Here is a 19,221-nt window from a genome sequence, read left to right as displayed (position 1 = left end):
TAATTTTGACACTATTTAAAATACAAGCTATAATTTTCAAACGTGATCAGTCCGTTATTAGGGGGCTCTGCGTCCTATTTCACACCTAATTATCTCATGTTACCTGTGCGATATCAATTATAGCTGAACAGATATAAGGGCTGTGTGTTTAGTCGAGTATGAAATAAAAATGATCTGAGAAAAGTTCACAAGCAGTATTTAGTAGACTTGTAAAACATTTGAGAGTTAGTTCTCATTCACCGTGAACACGGTAAGAATGTCGATTTTAAGATATGTAAAGCGCGGAAGTATTCTTCCAAATCCTAACGGACAGTAATCGGCAAGTTTATCCCCTAGATCGATCCAAGAGTGTAACACAAGGGTGTCTGAATTTATGGATTAAACTACAACGCCAAATTTGAGCAAAAAACATGGTTCATATTCGACCTATTCACCCAGGGACCGAGCCATAATCGGGAACTACGCCGCTGAATATGGACCTGCCGCAGCTATGAAAAAATACAAAGCCGATTATCCAGAATTAAAAGAGTCCACGACAAGATATTTTAGAGATTCATATTAACGCGAGCTTACAAACAGAAAAAGAAAATTAGAATTTGAAATAAAATAATTGAAATTGAAATAAAAATGCAACAATAGTGCAAGTTTGGTTCTCTAGTTTACGTTCCTTAAGGCAAATCCGGTAAACATATATTTATTTTTTTTTGGCGGTCTAATGTAACCGCAGAAATTGAAAACGCAGAATATTATTAGATACTTTTTAGGGGTTAAACCGCAAAAATTTCAAGCCGCAGAAAATACCCGTTATACGGTAGCTACATATGTACATATGAACTTTCTTTTATTCTCAGCTTTATGAAGATGCAGTGGAAATGCAGATGTTTTTCATCAAGCAGCGAGATGAGATTTGCCGTAATGGAGAGCGACTCTTGACCCCGGCCCTGAGTTACCAGGAGAAACATCTGACTGTGGCACTCGATGCGGAGAAACAGAGCAAACTGGAGCAGGAACAGAAAGAGGACGAAGACAAACAGTCCAAGAGGGAATCAGAGGAGAGGATCCTGGATCCAGATAGTGTAAGTCCCTGATATTAGGGGTGGATCCTAAAATATCCTATAATGTAAATCACTGATCTCAGGGGGTGGATCATATATTACTATACTGTTACTATAAGTTCAGTCACATGCTTACATTAGGAATGTTTTTTGGAAAAGTTAGATTGAGATCTAACATGAACTTGAGATGTCTAGGTTTTATTACCCTGGGGTCTGGCTCTAAATTATTCTAATACTACTTCATGTACTCAGGGGTTGGATTTTAGATTGTTCTAAGTCTTGAGTTCAGTAATCTCAAGGGATGGATTTATAATTATCCTGATACAATAAGTTTAATGGAGATTGTTCCTTAGTTATCGTTTGTGTAAGTTCACTGTTTGAAGATTTCTGTTTATTATTACTTAATCAAGTGTTCAAGAAAAGTAAGATTTAATGCAAATTATTTTTTCAGTCTGAGAAAGAAGGAGAGGATTGTTTTAAGTACAAGGATGAGACGTTCCGAGTGGGGGACTTTGTTTACATAGAGCCCAGGTAACTTGTTTTATCCTACTAAACAAACAGTGGATACTTTTTAAAGTCAGTGTATTGGTAGAGGGAACCACACTTTCATTTATAATGTCTGTCCATTTTATTTGTGTTCTTAGAGAGAAGGGACTGAAAGCTCACATATTATTTGTGCTTTCAGTCCTTCTCTCTGATATAAAATAAAATGTGACACATCATGTGTGTTTTATTTTATTTCAGAGAAAAGCGACTGAAAGCTCACATAATGTGTGTGTTTTATTTTATTTCAGAGAAAAGGGGCTAGAGGCTCATATAATGTGTGTTGAGAAGTTGTACACAGACAACAATGCACAGGAACATCTCCATGGTAACTGGTTCTACCGGCCCAACGAGACGTTCCACCTCGCAAGTCGCAAGTTCCTGGAGAAGGTCGGACATCAATCAATGAATCAAATGTTTCCACCTAAAAAAACAGAACATTTCTACAAAATGTCAAGATATTCTTGTTTAGAAATCTGTTATGTTGATTAACAGCACAACTTTACCACCAAATTAGTGTTGTTTTTGCCACTCCTCTGGTGTTTATGAAAATGTTCTTATTTGTTGTGACTATTCTATTTTTGATTGACAGAATATTTGCTGAGACTTCTATTTTGTTTGATTGGCAGGTTGTCTATATACATATTTAGAATTTGCTGTGACTAATTGTTTAATTAACAGGAGGTGTTTAAGAGTGACTTCTACACCAGTATTCCTATCTCACAAGTCCTTGGCAAGTGTTACGTGATGTACGTCAAAGATTACTTCAAGTCCAAACCAGAGGTCAGTGGTTATATTAATGTCTGCTGTACACTACACCAAATGGTCATAATAATGTCTGCTGTACACTACACCAAATGGTTATAATAATGTCTGCTGTACACTACACCAAATGGTTATAATAATGTCTGCTGTACACTACACCAAATGGTTATAATAATGTCTGCTGTACACTTCACCAAATGGTTATAATAATGTCTGCTGTACACTACACCAAATGGTTATAATAATGTCTGCTGTACACTTCACCAAATGGTTATAATAATGTCTGCTGTACACTACACCAAATGGTTATAATAATGTCTGCTGTACACTACACCAAATGGTTATAATAATGTCTGCTGTACACTACACCAAATGGTTATAATAATGTCTGCTGTACACTTCACCAAATGGTCATAATAATGTCTGCTGTACACTACACCAAATGGTTATAATAATGTCTGCTGTACACTACACCAAAAGTTTATGATAAATTGACCTGAAAGATGATAAAATTTGATACTTTATATAAGAAGTAAAACCTGCTTCTGATGCAATGATTAACAAAGGAAATAACTGTTGATTAAATGATAAGGGAAATATTTGTGCATCATATTTGCCGTATGTTTCTATTAACAGGGGTTTGAGGACAAAGATGTCTATGTCTGTGAATCCAGATACAGCAATCGCCACAAATCCTTCAAGAAAATCAAGGTCAGTGAAACACCCCTGTCCATGGTTATTATTACTAGGCAACTACTTTATAGATTACCGGTACATATATACTTTGACAATTTCAGGAAGGTAAAAAAAAATTGAAGATTACATAAGCTATATTGAGTGTCATGAAATGTTACGAGTATTTGTCACCTAAGGATATCTGGTCTGTTGTGTTGTAGGTGTGGCAGATCCCGGGCAGGGAGCAGGTGCCCCTTTTGCCCCGGGAGATCCCCCTAGTCCCGGTGCGAGTGTCCTCAGTGTTCGCCAGTCGCAAGGAGGAGGAGGTGGATGATGGGGACACCAGTATACTGGACAAAGAGAGAATGGTAGGTACAGTACAGAGAGAGAGAGAGAGAGAGAGAGAGAGAGAGAGAGAGAGAGAGAGAGAGAGAGAGAGAGAGAGAGAGAGAGAGATATTTACTGGATAAAGAGAATGATAAGGAGAGAGATATATAAAGGAGAGAGGAGGAGGTCGATGATGGGGACACCAGTATACTGGACAGAGAGGATGGTTTGTGCAGAGAGAGAGAGAGATGGAGATGGAAAAACCAGTGACTTGTGAAGATGTTTTCATCAGTATTAAATAATGTGAACTCAAAGCATTTTTCTAAAAATACCAATCATCTGGACAACTATGTGAATTACTAAAAGTGATGAATTCTTTGGAGAGTTAACTCCCTTTTCAGGGGTCAATGTTATAGCTTCTAGCTCCATGTTTGTTTGTTTGTTGAAAGAGAATGGTAACAATCAATTCATTCTTTTTCTTCTGAAGGATGTCCCTCTAGAAAATCCCAACCCAGATGATGGCTACATTTACTATGAACAACTGAAAACTTCATACGGAACCTTTAAAATAGGTAAAACATTTCAGTGGCATGTTAGCTTTTTCCGGGAGCTGCTATAGCTATTTATCTCTCTGTGATCAGTTAATGTGACTCAATGAAATATCGTTAATCTTTGTAGGCATTCTCATATCAATACATAGTATTTATGATAGTTTAAATAAAGTTTGTGGAAAACAATCTAATCAGGAACATGAAATTGAAAACAATTTATTCTGTTTACTAGGAAGATCCAATAAAACTGAAATTTTTCATGCTAGTTCTGGGTGTTTTGTTTTAACCAGGTGACACAGTTTATCTGAAAAACAGCACAGAGGTTCCAGAAATCAGCCGAGTGGAGAAAATCTTTGTTATCAAGTGAGTCTGAAAAAATACTTAATAAATAAAAACAAGCAACTGGACTCAACTAAGTAAATGTAACCCAAGTAAGTCTGACTAAAATGAGAAAAGTTCTGGTAGCTTAAGATGGACATCACTTGGAAGATTTTATGCAAATTCCTTGAAAAATACTGACTTGTGTATTGTTTGAGGTATTTAGTTTATGTAAATCATAATGTATTTCTGAATTTCCCCCAGTTAATATCTGCAGCAGTTGATCTGATTTCATTAAGAATGCTCAGTCTCTGTTTTTGGTCTATTTCCAGCAATGATGTCTACTTCACGGGTACGGCCTTTGTCCGCCCGGCTGACATCCCTCACTCCCCAACGCGTCTCTTCTACCGGCGGGAACTGTTCCTCAGCTCTCAGGAGACGGTCCATCCGATCTCCCGGATATCAGGCCGATGCTGTGTGCTACATCTCAAGGAATACTGCTGCAGTAAGTGTTACAGATATCAGTCATTGTGTTAGATATCAGTCATTGTGTTAGATATCAGTCATTGTGTTAGATATCAGGCCGATGCTGTGTGCTACACCTCAAGGAATACTGCTGCAGTAAGTGTTACAGATATCAGTCATGGTGTTAGATATCAGTCATTGTGTAAAATATCAGTCATTGTGTTAGATATCAGTCATTGTGTTAGATATCAGGCCGATGCTGTGTGCTACACCTCAAGGAATACTGCTGCAGTAAGTGTTACAGATATCAGTCATGGTGTTAGATATCAGGCCGGTGCTGTGTGCTACACCTCAAGGAATACTGCTGCAGTAAGTGTTATTGATATCATTGTGTTAGATATCAGTCATTGTGTTAGATATCAGGCTGGTGCTGTGTGCTACACCTTAAGGAATACTGCTGCAGTAAGTGTTACAGATATCAGTCATTGTGTTAGATATCAGTCATTGTGATAGATATCAGTCATTGTGTTAGATATCAGTCATTGTGTTAGATATCAGTCATTATGTGCTGTTAGATATCAAGCATTGTTAGATATCAGTTGTTTTGTGCTGTGATAAAGATATAAATCATTATTTTCTGTGTTAGATATCAGACATTAAATGCTGTGTTAGATATCAGACATTTTGGGCTTTGATAAAGATATCATTGTGAACTATGCTATAGAAATGTTATCTTGTACTAGATATCAGTAATTTTGTAATGGTTGGTTTTTGTGTAGGTCGAGTGACTGAAATCTCAGAGGAAGACACATTTCTCTGTGAGTCTAAAGTACAGGAGGCTGATCGAACAGTGAAACGACTCGGGAAGGGACTCAAGGTGAGAGAGAGAGAGAGAGAGAGAGAGAGAGAGAGAGAGAGAGAGAGAGAGAGAGAGAGAGAGAGAGAGAGAGAGAGAGAGAAAATTAACAGATGAAATTAAAGAATAGAAAAAGACAAGTCTGCAAAGGGTTGAAAGGGAAATGAATGGCTTTTCAATTGGAATAGGCGTTACACTGTACCTCAACTGTAACATATATAAACTTGGCATTATTCCCAACTTAAAACCTAAGACCATTATGTATCAAAAGTCATTGCTCAAAATTGCTGCATTTATCATTTCCTGATGGTACACATTGTAATAATCAATAGATATTTCACAGAAATATAACCAGTCGGGCTTGGTAAATAACCGAGATTTAACACTGTTTTACAGATATGAATTATCAATATTAATATTATTTGATATTATTTGACATTTTACAGAAGTACAACCTGTCTGGCTTGGTGACAGATGATGAGATCTTCTTCTACAAGAAGCCCATCACCCCACAGAAGGTAGGCCACCATTACTGTAGGTTCCTAATTAAACGCCAGGAATTAACATCCACCTAAAATCGCCAGTACCAAATCTCGCAGATTTTAAAATCTCGCTTTTATTTTTCTGATGGATGTAAACTAAAGGAATCTGTGATAAACATTTGGTGTTAACGATTTTATATTCTCACAATTTGCAATTTGATGCAAAACGGTTGAATTGCGGAATTAAGTACTGGCGTAAAATGAGAAAGGACTATTTGCGGTGTGGTGAAATACTGTAAACGTATTACATTTGGCTGTGTATTCTATTTAGCGTTTTTGGCGGAAAACGGCGTCCGCTAAATCAAATATATCGCCAAATGTAAAATATGTCAGTAGATAAATAGTTACATTTAGATATGGGCTAAATCAAATTTAGCTAACTTGTTCAAAAATCATATTCCGCCAAATATCGTACACCCTAAATGACCTAATTCCCGCAAATTTGCAAACAAATGAAAATATTCTCATTTTTGCTTTATATTTTGCATTCGGAAGTATAGAGCGCAGGTCTGCTCAAGTGCGATTTTAACATTTTTTCTTCAGATAGTTATACACATTATACTAAAAAATGGTACTTGAGCAAGCCGGCGCTAGATGTTTCCCAGTTAAAAAACCATCGGAAAACACCCATAGTTTGCCATTAAACATCAATTTATCCAAATAAGGCAATCTTCATGACGTCATTTCTACATTATGACGTCACTGTGTTGATAACCTTTTACACCCTTATTTTCAATATGATTTTAACTATCTTTCACCTTATTTTTAAAGCTCTTTATAAAACTTTGATTTTGGGGGCAAAAATGCATAAAACCGCACATAGCCCTTGATAGTATATAAAGCAGTGATTGTACATAGCGTAGGTCACTACTGAATAAAGCTGTATAATTGACAGTACATACATGTTTCATTCAACAGTTAGTCCACATTTAATTCGAACACTCAATGAATAAGGAGCACTTGTTAGAAAACTTTGTGTAAATTCAACTTCCCTCATTCATAGGTTTTGTACAATGAAGGTGAAGTTTAATGTCTAATTAAATTGGGCTGTCATAAAAAACTATTATACTTGTGCATTATGTAGATCTCAATATAAAAGATTCTAAGGGAAACGTTATGTGAAGTGCACAAATAGATGTGATAAATGGATATATGGTCATTATGTACCATTATATCTTGGCGTTTAATGAATCGTTTACAGCTTTAAGTATAGTGTACTACTGCAGTGAATGTGTGCTGTTTGCTTTTGTTAGAATACTGATGAAATTAAACCATGGCTTCTGTGGGATTTTGATCCATCTCAAACATGACTATTTAACTTTAAAAAGGCTTGTTGTGGAAAGAGAAACAAACTTTTTATCTGGAAATATATATCCTTCAACATAAAAGTATGGTAAAAATGATTTAATGGTTGTAGTTAAAATTTTCTCCTTGATGAGGAAATATAGATTAAGTTCCTATGGTGTAAACTAAAAGTGTGAACTTGGTACTCTGTTGGAAATCTTTGTTTAAATGTTTTAGTTGTAAAGCCAGTCAAGTGTATGTGTTCAAAATCTGACTGGTGATATTTTGAACTGTTCATCATATTAAAATTTAGTTAAGACAATGACTAATGAAATATTGCATGTTCTGTGCTTTTTTTTAGCCCGGCAGCGGCTTTGCTGAAAGCAGAGTCTTGGCTGTAGGCAGGCAAATCGCCAATGTTACTATAAATAGCACAACTTCAAAAGTAAACAAAAAACCAAATAGTGTCAAAGTAAAAGCTTCCGCTATACCAAATAGTTACACAAAGAGCCATGTTTTGTCAAAAGTGTTGGCATTTTCAGTCTTTACTACACAATATGCATAAAGACACACCAAAAGAGCCTGGCTTTCAGTACTTTGATTATAATAATGATAGCTTCTTATAACTTCTGGATTCATATGAATGACTTTGAGGACATGTTTAGCTCACTAAGATGAAGTAAGGGGAGCTTATTCCTTACCTCTGCCTCAGAGTCTGGTTAATATTTTTGGAGCAGGTCCTTTATCTAAGTTATTTCTAGTCCTATAACTTCACCAAACTTGCTTGGATTTTGTATTTGGGGATAATTTTGAAGTTACAGACTTGAATGCTAAATCTGAGCCATAAACATGGGATGCAGCAGGAAGTTAAGGTTTTTGGAGCAGGTGCCCTGTGATGGACATACTGTGGAATCATTAAAGTTCGTGGTGGCTCAATTTTTCGTGGAATTAGTGGGTACCTCTAATCCAGAAATTAACATCCTCCATGAATTATTAAATATGGGTTATAAAGTCATATATCCTATTGTAGGTATAAGATAATACATGAAATTACGTCCCCACTTACTCGTAAAACTTGAGCAATCCACGAAAATTGGCCCCCATGGAATTTAATGATTCCACAGTATCTAAATTATTACTGATTTGAATGCACTGACCTGTGCAATTGATGGTACTTTTTTTTTGGCATGTTACATTTTCATGCCTTTTATAATTTCATTGAGACTTAGTAATAATGGCAATTTCAGATATATGACCATGCAGAGAATGTGACTTTTCATTGGGAGCATGTTGCTTGTTGTAACTCCTGTATAAAATGAACAGTGGGATCAAGCATCTATGTAGGCCTTTGTGCTCTGTATATGCCCTGTATATACCATGCTGTTTGGTTGTAAACTGACACCCTCTGCTAACTTGTTAATGATATAAAAAAACATGCATATGTATCCCCTCTCCCTCTCTTTACTGTGTCCAATTTCACTTCATGAAATGTCAACCTGTTAAAGAGCATTAAGTAAGAATATGCAACTTCAAAGAATAAGCTTATATTGATTTCTGTAAATGGTTACCAGTGTTCCAAACTATTAACTATTATTTATGTTAATAATTGCCATCCCTAAAAAATGAATACTTTTTCTTTGATAATGAATCATTATGTCCACATGATCAAAAAAATAGAAAAAAAGTTTTTTTTTAATATTTACCATGAAGAAAAGTGCCTTTTCACCATTATTTAACATGCCCTTTTCAAATCCTAGATTTAACACTATTATTGATTTTTTTTTAACCATAATTACAAATTTTTTTACCATAATTACAAAATTATCAACATTTTTAATCAAACTGCTGAAAACCCCTCCACTTGATTTAGCTGAATAAATTATATTAAGCATATTAATTAACCCTACAATTTGATTTGCTTTTTTCTTCGCTTTCTTATGCTTCTCATGAACTATAAGATATAAACATTTCTTTTAAGGTTATAGTTGTCCACCTGTTGTTATTTCCAAGAAGATTTTTCCTTTTTTAAAAATTACAGGTCAAAAGGTTGAGAGCTCAGTAATTATAGTGAGAGAAAAATCATCTTTATTTGAACCTCTAGTTGGCATAGAAAAATCACTGAACTTTTCAGGAAAAATTTATAATGTGAATCCCAAGGATTTGCAAATTTTACAGTCTATGTGTGCCAGCTGGTTAAACATGTTCATTAAAAGAAAAGACACTAGATATTCAGCTGTAATTCAATGATAAGGGAAATGATTATCCCAGTGATAAAATTTGTAAAGCACCCAACCTACAGACAGCAGTGAGAAATAAATCTGTATGCCACATGCTTAGATAATTATGCTGTTCTAGATACCACACACATGTGGCATTTATAAGAAGTATTTGATCAGCAAGTGTTTGTATCAATGACCCATCATTAATCTGTTTATTCTGTAAGTGCTGCTTTACACATGCTGAATAGGTAAACAGTGGCACGAGCCACGCTGTCTTATACTGCTGGTGTTATATGGGGCTGCCTGCTGTGATTGGTTATCTCCTCTCTCTCCCTGATCTCCCGATCTCTTGAGATCTCTGAGACCCCGCTCTCTGTTCACTGCCACAGACATCACAATTCATCTCACTCCATTAAAACATGAAGCTGTCATTATGTTATGTTTAACTGATAATCAATAATTCAGACACTGAGCAGGCAGATTGTCATCAGGCTTCTGAGTAATTGTTGTCTGTTAATTTTAAATAAATCAATATCTGGTGTAAAAGACCGGGTTGTGTCAGAATCAATAGTCGGCCATCGCTGTAGGAAGCAACACTTTGTCTGCTGACTGCTCCCTCTGCTAATCTCAGACTGTCAGAGGAATTCAGCTTCAGCTATACCACAGAACTCACTGCAGGGATCGATAGGGAACTCTTTAAAATGTCTGTGATGTAATTCACTACCTCTGCTAGCAGACGGAATAAATTAGCCTCTATTGATGTTAATAATCATTGAGGGTGTGTCGGTGCAGTGAGAGTGAAGGCAGGGACAAGAGAGGGAGACGTTAAGTGATACAGCAGCATACGCAGTATAGTGAGCCAGCAGTGTGAGCGAGCCAGCAGTATAGCGAGCCATGCTGCCGGACACCCGATTCTGTATAGTGGAGGTATCTGTGTTGTAGATAGCGGTAGTACTGAGAGCTGCCAAGCAGCCAATCTCTCTGCTGTAGTCGGCCTCTTGTGAGATTTAACCCCAATCAATATCTTGTCTGAGAGAGAAAGCTGTGATTTCCTCTGACATCTGGCAGTAGGCCCTCCAGTGTCGGTGAACTCCGCACTGTTGTTTGTGGTGGGGGAGGGGGATTCCTATAGTCGCCTCATTGCTCTCGTCTTTGTTGTTCAATGTATGTTTTTTGTGGAAAAGGAAGCTTCATTGTGACCTTGATCAGGGGTCACCCTCATTTCTGTGTAAATATATCTGGAACAGATCTCGTATTTCATCCCAGTTTGTTCATTTGTGATTTTTACAGCCTTTGTTAAAAGATTAGCATTGATTAAAATATTAATGACAAAAATCCTTTGTATGTTTATGCTTTTATTGGTTTTTCCTGTTTTTTGTGTGATGGAGTTTCCTTTGTTATATTGAGAGTTCTTTGTTCTTTAGATGACTCGGCATTGGCCACATGACCCAGATAATACTTCTAATAAAGATCACAGATAGAAATTGATCTTATCACTCGTCTTCTTATTGTACACACATGTGTATCATACAAAAAAATGCAATATCAGGCATTATATAGCCACTGTAATTGTTTATTACATCACAGAAGTTTATAACAAACCACCATACTAATGTGATGCAGGGACAGCATTCAGGTTCTGGGGAAGTGTTGAATGGGTGTGATAGGATAGAGGATTGTAGTACAAAGGAATAATTGTAGAATATTTTAGATTTTCAATTGATAATCTGGCATCTGTCTCTGAGATTACCGTGGGATATAAACTTGTTAAGTTTCCATGGAAACTCAGATTATTTTGAAATTTAATACTCTTAGAAAAATGGAAGCATAGTGATACAAATATTCTGTTAGGTATAAATGTTACACCGACTTCTCTGTTATTATTTAGGTTTTAGATATCCGTTGTAGCCTTGATATAGTTTGATCGTATCGTGTTAGACAGATTTGAGTATTAGTTAGTAGTTACATTCTGGCTGTTTGTTACAGGAACCGTCCCCATTACTGATGAAGGCGGCCGACGATACGTTCATGGACGACTCCCAGGATTCCACATTGATGGACACATTGGATGACACCAACATGTCATTCGACATGGAGGCCAGCCACCAGGGGTTCCCAGAAATCCCCACCCCAAAGCCCACCAAAAAGGTATGTCCCCACCTCAAAACTCACCATTAAATGTAAGTCCCCACCTTTAAGCCCACCTGCCAAAAAGGTACATCCCCATCTTTAAGCCCACCAATAAATCCACCCTAAAACCCACAAAAAAGGTTCGTCCCCACCTAAAACCTGACAAAAAGGTACGTTCCCATCCTAAAACCTGCCAAAAAGGTACGTCCCCATCCCCAAATCTGCCAAAAAGGTATGTCCCCATCGTTAAGCCCTTCAATATATCAACCCCAAAACCCACCAAAAAGATACGTCCCCACCATAAAACCAGCCAAATAGGTACGTCCCACCCTAAAACCTGCCAAAAAGTATCTGTCAATCAAGAGAATTCCCACACTAGTAAACAAGTAGCTGTGATATTCTCTTCACCAGGGACCATCCAAGAATCCTGTCCAAGATTATGTCAAAACAAATGTAAAATTGGGGATAAAAATATGTGTGTATTATGGTCATAATCAGATCAAAGGTTAAAGTAAAAATCATCAAATTCTAAAATATAATCATTACACTTTTATACCCAGAGCCTGATTATAAATAACTCAAGTCTATACATAAAGTTTGATTTAAAATTAATTTCATTCACAAGATTCTGAAGTAGAATTAACATTCTGTACAGTAAACATTTACATTACATTATTTTTGTAGTTTCATAAAACTACAATTTTACACTTAATCTAGAAGTTAGATTTAGAAGTACTGTGTTTAACATGAATGTAAAACCTTTATGTTAACCAGTCATTGAATGAATTATATGACTACTGAACAAATGTATAATGTTTTTTGAATTACAAAAATAACACTTACAAATTACTTAGATTTTCATTCCCTATAAACTTGAGAAATGAACTTTTCCTACCATTAAACTTATGGAGGATATGGATTCAGAGAGAATTCTGATCAACATAACAATAAGAGACCAAGAGGAGGGGGTTACTTAAAGCTGTACTGTTCAGATTATAGATCGTTTAGACTGTGAGTTGTAAGAAATGCTAACACCCTGCTTCATTTTAGACTATGGAGGAATTCACCCCTGTACCAGAAAAATCCACCAAAAAGGTATAGCCCTATGTGTCTGTAGACAGCCAAGCCTTAGTTGTTATTGTTTATGTTTGTTTAATCTTTAACAACTATTCTAACTTCCAGGGTAGTGCTTTGATTATTTATTCAGCAGTGTTAAGAAAATCTATGAATGAAACTGTGTTTTTAAAGATAAAATGAGAACACAAATAGTCATTTAAGGTTTTCTATGACCATTAAAGATAGAAGTTAAGATAATATATAGATGTAAAAGTTACATTTTGGTTTTATAGTATTAAAAGTAATTTTGAGAAATGTAACATTTTAATAGCATTTGGATGTTTAGGATACTATAAAACTTATGCGTAGATTCCTGTTAAGGAACCTTTTCAAATTAAGATCAAATGAGTGGCTCCCAGTATCCAATTACTTTTCATTTGTACTGTGTAATCTATGTAAAGATCTAGCCTTCAAACACATTTCTTGGGTCAACTGGTAAATTTGCAACTTTCAGGTAGAATTATTACTGAAGACAGATCTTTTAAGAGAAGAAAGCTAGTCATGTAGAATTTGCTATGGAATTAAGGTGATACACATTATTTACGTATCTAAATGAAACAGCTACAGAAGAGATGGGAAAAATTATTGAATCAGATGGAGGTGAACATTTAGTTGACCCAAGAAGTTCAAAATGGTCTCATAATTTATTTTGGAAAATTTGGAAAAGCAACTAGAGTGTCTTTGAGCTGCCTCTGATTTTGTGGACTGTACACTTGCTGTGTTAGTGACAAAGCTTAAGCATGACAAAGCCGCTTATTGGTTCTTGTGGAGTAGAGGTTTGCTTTCTCTGTTTTCTGTGTAAAAATCTTGATGTAGAAAGAATTACCTTCCATAGTTTGACATTTGTGTAGAAGAAGGAGAAGTTTGTTGATCCATTCCAGGAAGGGATGATGTCCTTAGTTACGGGGACTCTGTCTCCAATGTATGTCATGTCATGGTTGTCAATCAATCTCATGGTGTCATGGTAACCTTTTTAGGAAGAACACACAGAAAAAAAGAAGAAGGTAGAATTTTTTTGAGCTTGCGTTTGATGATTAAACCTGTCAGATTTATATATCCATAGAGAACTGCTTTGTTATGGCTTTGTGAAACATGTTTGTAGACCTCAACAACTTATACTGCAGCAAAATGTGGATAAATTATTCAAATTCATTCTCAAGAAAAATTCAAAACACAGAGATATATATGGACCTCTCAGATTTATTGAGATCTAAAGTGTTTGAAAAAAAACATATTACAGCTTTTTGCGGAATTAGAAATGACCAAAAATATAAGAAAAGATTTATAAAGCTGCATATTATGAATGTATGAAATGCAAAAGTAACTGAAACCTAGTTCATCAAAAAATGTTTGGAATTTTGTATTATTTTAACCCAAGAGTATCAGATAACTGCCCGATCCTGATTTATTGTGTGCACCAGATTTCTGCTTGATCATAAAGATTGATGCTTGACTTGCATCATGTTCTGAACTCTATTAAACATTCACTGATTCCTGGTTATTCTGTTAGAACCACGTATTAATTAACTAACTCTCCTGCCTATACCCAGCTATGATGTGGCAGACAAAGTTCTCTTGTACCTAAGCATGCCCTCTTTACATTAGTCTTTATTCACACACTGTAAGACTCAGAGGCTACAGGTTAAGGAAGGCAGTCAAGTATAAGGTGGCTCACTATACCTTGAAATAGTTTCTCAAATCAGCAGATATTACTTGATTGTGATAGCATGATGTATAAGAAGTATGTTAGTCAAATAGACAAAAATATGCAACTTGGGATAAAAATTATGATTTTCAAAATTTTAACTCAGTAAATAAGGAAAAAGGTCCAAGGCAGATTTGAACTCATGATCTTATGTTCACAAGCCTGATAACCCAAACCACTGAGCCATGAAGATGATACATGTACAACCAAATTGATGGATACAAACAATTTAACATATCATATAAATCGCCACCTTGTGATATAGGATAATTTGTATATGACATTTTTGTTTGGTTTTCTGAGGACATATGTATAATTTGTTTATTGATGACTTCCTAATACATATTGTTAAGTTACGAAGGACATGTATTAAAGACTTTCCTAAGACTTACGTATAGTTTTGACTTTAAGATGACTTGCATATACTATTCCAGATATCTTATGTATTGAAGGCTTACTTATTAACTTGTTTCATAGACTTTAGAAGACAAAGAACTTGGGTATTGTTGACTTTCTGATGACTTGGACCTCCTAGTGACTTGTATGTTGTTGACTAACTAAGAACATGTTACTAAGAATTTGCAATTTGTTTACTTTCTACTAAATAATATATTATAAGACTTTTTAAAGACTTGTATATTTTTAGACCTTTTGGGGACTTGTATATCGTAGAATCTTTGGGGACATGTATATCGTAGAATCTTTGGGGACATGTATATCGTAGATTCTTTAGGGACTTGTATATGGATGACTAAATGAGAAATTAAGTTACATATTGTGGGCATACTTCACATTTGTTCATTGCTGACTTTCTGAGGACTACTGTACTTCATTGCTGTATTAAGACTTGGTGTCTCTCTTTTTGGATTCTATAAACATTGTCATGACAGACCTACACTTACATGTTCCATGAGGTCCTAATGTTACAGAACTCTTCCCCTAAAGTTATCTGAATGGTTATAGAATGTCTAACTCCTGTTGTGTGTGCTTCAATCTATTTGTCTGCATGCCAGGGATTTTGTTTGCCTTATATTTTTCTTCACAATTAATGATTACCCTCCTTATAATTCAATAACTTGTTAGACTAATAATAAAAAGAAAAGTTCTGATCTCAAACTGATAAAGAATTGTATACTTGCATCAAGACGTCCTATCTCATAAGATATGCCATTATACCAATATGTTTGTTTTGTGATGACGTCCTATTTCTATGCATCAACTTTTGATTTAATGCTTTTATATGTACATCTAGCCCTTCTTTCAATGTTTTGCAAGTTAGTTTATCAATTGAATTAATATTCTATCTTTATATACATCTATTTTATCTATCTTTTATATTATGATGATAAATGAATATGTCTTTTTCCTTCAGTGCATTGTTGCTTCTTAACTTTCTGAATTCATGAAATCTATAAATCACTTTTAATGATCATTAATTAATGATATAATGATTTGACATAATAACAATGAATTGATATACCGGTATGAATTTTGTTTTCAGGCCGTCAAGGTATCGGTAACCAGGAGATGGTTGACTGGTTCTGTTATTGTTTTGTTTATTGTTTTTGTTTTACATTGTTTGGGGTCAAGCAGACAGGTCATGCATAAGATTCCTATGTCATGCCTGACTGGTTGTGTAACCTGTTCAGTCATGTGTGACCATCAATTCCAGGGAAAGAATTCAATGAAGCGACAGATAAGTGGCTACATTGTTTACTCCGGGGAAATCCGGAAGATAATTCAGCAGGAGAATCCGGAGTGTACATTTGGAGAAATCAGCCGCATTGTCGGGGGCAAGGTAGCTTAGATGTGGTCACCAGTAGATGTGGTCATTGTAGCATGAACACAATGGTAGTCACACAAGGGGTCTCGGAGAACCACCCAATGGATTACTGGTCAATCGCCCTACCCACAACCCTGTCAGTCACGACCAAAGACTGGGCCCCACAATCTGATATATAATTGTCACAGAAATATTAAAAAAATTTACATGATTGAAATATTTTAACAGACCTTGATCGGAATGATCAAGTGGTGGCTTTCTGTGTCTGTGGTGTCTGACAGTTGTAGTGGGTGGTGACCTTACCCTGTGGGTGGTTCCCAGTGGTCAGTGTCCTGTGTGTGTGTGTTAGAGAGACCTGAGACACAGAGACCCCTGGGTATTGAGCACTGCATGATTGTCATACTGCTGCATGCATTCTTTTATTTTTTGTTGACTTGTAGAAAAACAGGAAATGGCGTCCCCCAAGCGGCTATATTCTGTTCTCTAAAGAAAGTCGTAGGATCATCAATGCCGAATCACCTGACATCTCCTTTGGGGAAATAAGTCGCTTAGTGGGTGTGCAGGTAATTATTCAGGATCAGAGTTTATCTAGGGTTTTTTTAGGATCAGAAATTATTTAATACTTATTTAGGATTCAAGTTTACCTAGGACTTATTTAAATTCAGAGATTATTTACATGTAGAATCAGAGATTATTTATGACTTTTTTAGGATCAAAGTTTACCCAGGACTTATTTTAGGAGCAGAGTTTACATAGGAATTATTTTAGAAGCAAAGTTTACATAGGAGTTATTTTAGAAGCAAAGATTACATAGGAATTACTTTAGGAGCAGAGTTTACATAGGAATTATTTAAGAAGCAGAGTTTATATAGGAATTATTTTAGAATCAAAGTTTACCTAGAAATTATTTTAGGAGGAGAGTTTGCCTATACGGAATAAAACTATTTGGGGTCAGAGATTACCTAGGAGTTAAGTTATTCAGGTTCAAATTTATCATACCTCATTACTCAGCGTATCCCACTTTATTTTTGTACAACCTTTTGCTTGGAATGTCATGAATTCCATTTTGCCCAAAATATTTGGTATATGATTTTGTTCATTTGTTATCTATTTTAAACAGTTTCAAGGAAATTTCATTTCATATTGTTTCAAAAGTGTCTATACATAAAATATGGTCATATGATTACTTCATTGGTTTACTGTTATTTAATTTCATTGATAAATATCAACCACAAAATAAATTGAAAAAAAACACTTTAAAAAAAATTCTGCTTTTATAGTATTTATCAATTGGAATGTTTAGCAAAACATTGTGCAAAAGAAAATAAGAACAGAGTATATATAGGTACTAATGAACTTTATTTGGAATTTATAAATTGTACCCTGAAAGATTTATATCTTTAACTGAAATTATAGTACTTATTTCTTCAAACTGGGGGTCAGAAAAGTATCATTATGAATGCATTCCAATTATTGTTTGTTTGACCACAGCTAAGGTAAAGAGGAATAGCGATATCAGGAAATGTGTCACATTTAGTGTGATGGGGATGTTCGGGTAATTAAAGTTCTACGTTTTGGGGGAGGTAATACTGCCATCTGATTGAACATTTTGCACCTAGCTTTTCATTTCTTAGAAGTAAATATGTAGACATTTGCGTTTATAGTTAATGCTAGGGGTATCTTAGTTTGTTGGCAAAATTGTGTCAATTATCAGTACTGTATATACTTGATGTTTCTATAAACAATTAAAACAGGACACTTATAAACTAATTTATCTTTTGGTGAAAAGATCCTTGGATTAGCCGATTGCATGAATGGTAAAAATGATGTTTCCTAATTTTACAATTCCCAAATATTCTGTATAAAATGTGGATAGATTTGTGATATCATTCAAACATTGATGTTGTTGTAGCTGAATGTTCAGTTTTCATTTTCATTTTGCTTAGTGTACTTTATTTTCCACTGCATGGTTTGACAATTTTGCATGTGATGTGGTACATTAAAGACCTTTATCAGAAACTGTAAACAGAGATGAATAAATCTCATTTCATTCACTGTAAAGATGTGTTAATTTCCTGCAAACCAAAAATATTATTTCAATACAGCTAAAAATAACAAGAAATTTGCAGAAATGCTTACAGAAAAAAATCTTTTTATTTCGACTTAATGACCAATAATCAAGTTAGTAATAAATAAATAATTAGATAGATAATTTGCTGAACTGGTAGGGGGTCAGATAAATCATTTGTCTGACTGACTGATGTATTTTCACAGTGGAGAAATTTAAACAAAGAAGATAAGGAGAAGTATGAGGAGAGGGCCAAGAGGATAGCCGAGGAGCAGTTAGCCAAGCAACAGGAGGCCACCAAGGCCATGAACGATTCCCTGCAAGGGCAGTGGGACAGCTCCGGGGGTAAGGGATCCCCCGCACCCTCCAACAGACCAGGCACCCCTGGTGGTAAGTACAGATGTACAGTACAATATGGCACCATAAAATACACAGTCACAAGAAACACATTTATAACAAAGTCAGTACACTGACCAGGGATTGGTAGGTAAGCATGGATATACAGTAATGTAGTTACTATAAAAAACATGGTAACATTGATCACAAGTATAACAAACAAATTCATAATAAATACAGTAACACATGGTTACAGGGTACATGCTTATAACAAATTTATTCTTATAGCAAAGTCCATTTCATTCCTAGTGTATCTTTACAAAGTCAATAGCTTGTAGTGTAATTTTAAGGAATTATATTTTATATAATGAACCAGTAGCATTTATGGCACTGATTTGCATTACCTTTCACATAGAGGAATTGTGACCGAGCAAATTGATTTAGGTGTCACAGTGATGTAATTGTCTGCAGCCAATTACATTG

At 35.4% G+C, this 19,221-nt stretch overlaps 1 protein-coding gene across 1 annotated transcript in view; it reads left to right on the top strand.

Moving 5' to 3' along the window:
- LOC128169151 (protein polybromo-1-like) overlaps positions 1–19,221 on the top strand; it is a 68,102-nt gene that overhangs the window by 32,809 nt on the left and 16,072 nt on the right. Inside the window, 15 exon segments of the mRNA XM_052835314.1 lie at positions 852–1,076; positions 1,507–1,586; positions 1,850–1,988; positions 2,280–2,381; positions 3,000–3,074; positions 3,260–3,406; positions 3,853–3,937; positions 4,207–4,279; positions 4,567–4,700; positions 5,030–5,068; positions 5,479–5,576; positions 6,002–6,073; positions 11,587–11,748; positions 16,224–16,349; positions 18,609–18,792. Coding sequence (XP_052691274.1) covers positions 852–1,076; positions 1,507–1,586; positions 1,850–1,988; positions 2,280–2,381; positions 3,000–3,074; positions 3,260–3,406; positions 3,853–3,937; positions 4,207–4,279; positions 4,567–4,700; positions 5,030–5,068; positions 5,479–5,576; positions 6,002–6,073; positions 11,587–11,748; positions 16,224–16,349; positions 18,609–18,792 — 1,741 coding nt within the window.

The sequence above is a fragment of the Crassostrea angulata genome, unplaced genomic scaffold, assembly GCF_025612915.1.
Source record: "Crassostrea angulata isolate pt1a10 unplaced genomic scaffold, ASM2561291v2 HiC_scaffold_102, whole genome shotgun sequence".
Lineage (NCBI taxonomy): Eukaryota > Metazoa > Mollusca > Bivalvia > Ostreida > Ostreidae > Magallana > Magallana angulata.
The sequence above is the reverse complement of the archived record's forward strand: the minus strand, read 5'-3'. Positions and strand labels throughout refer to the sequence as shown.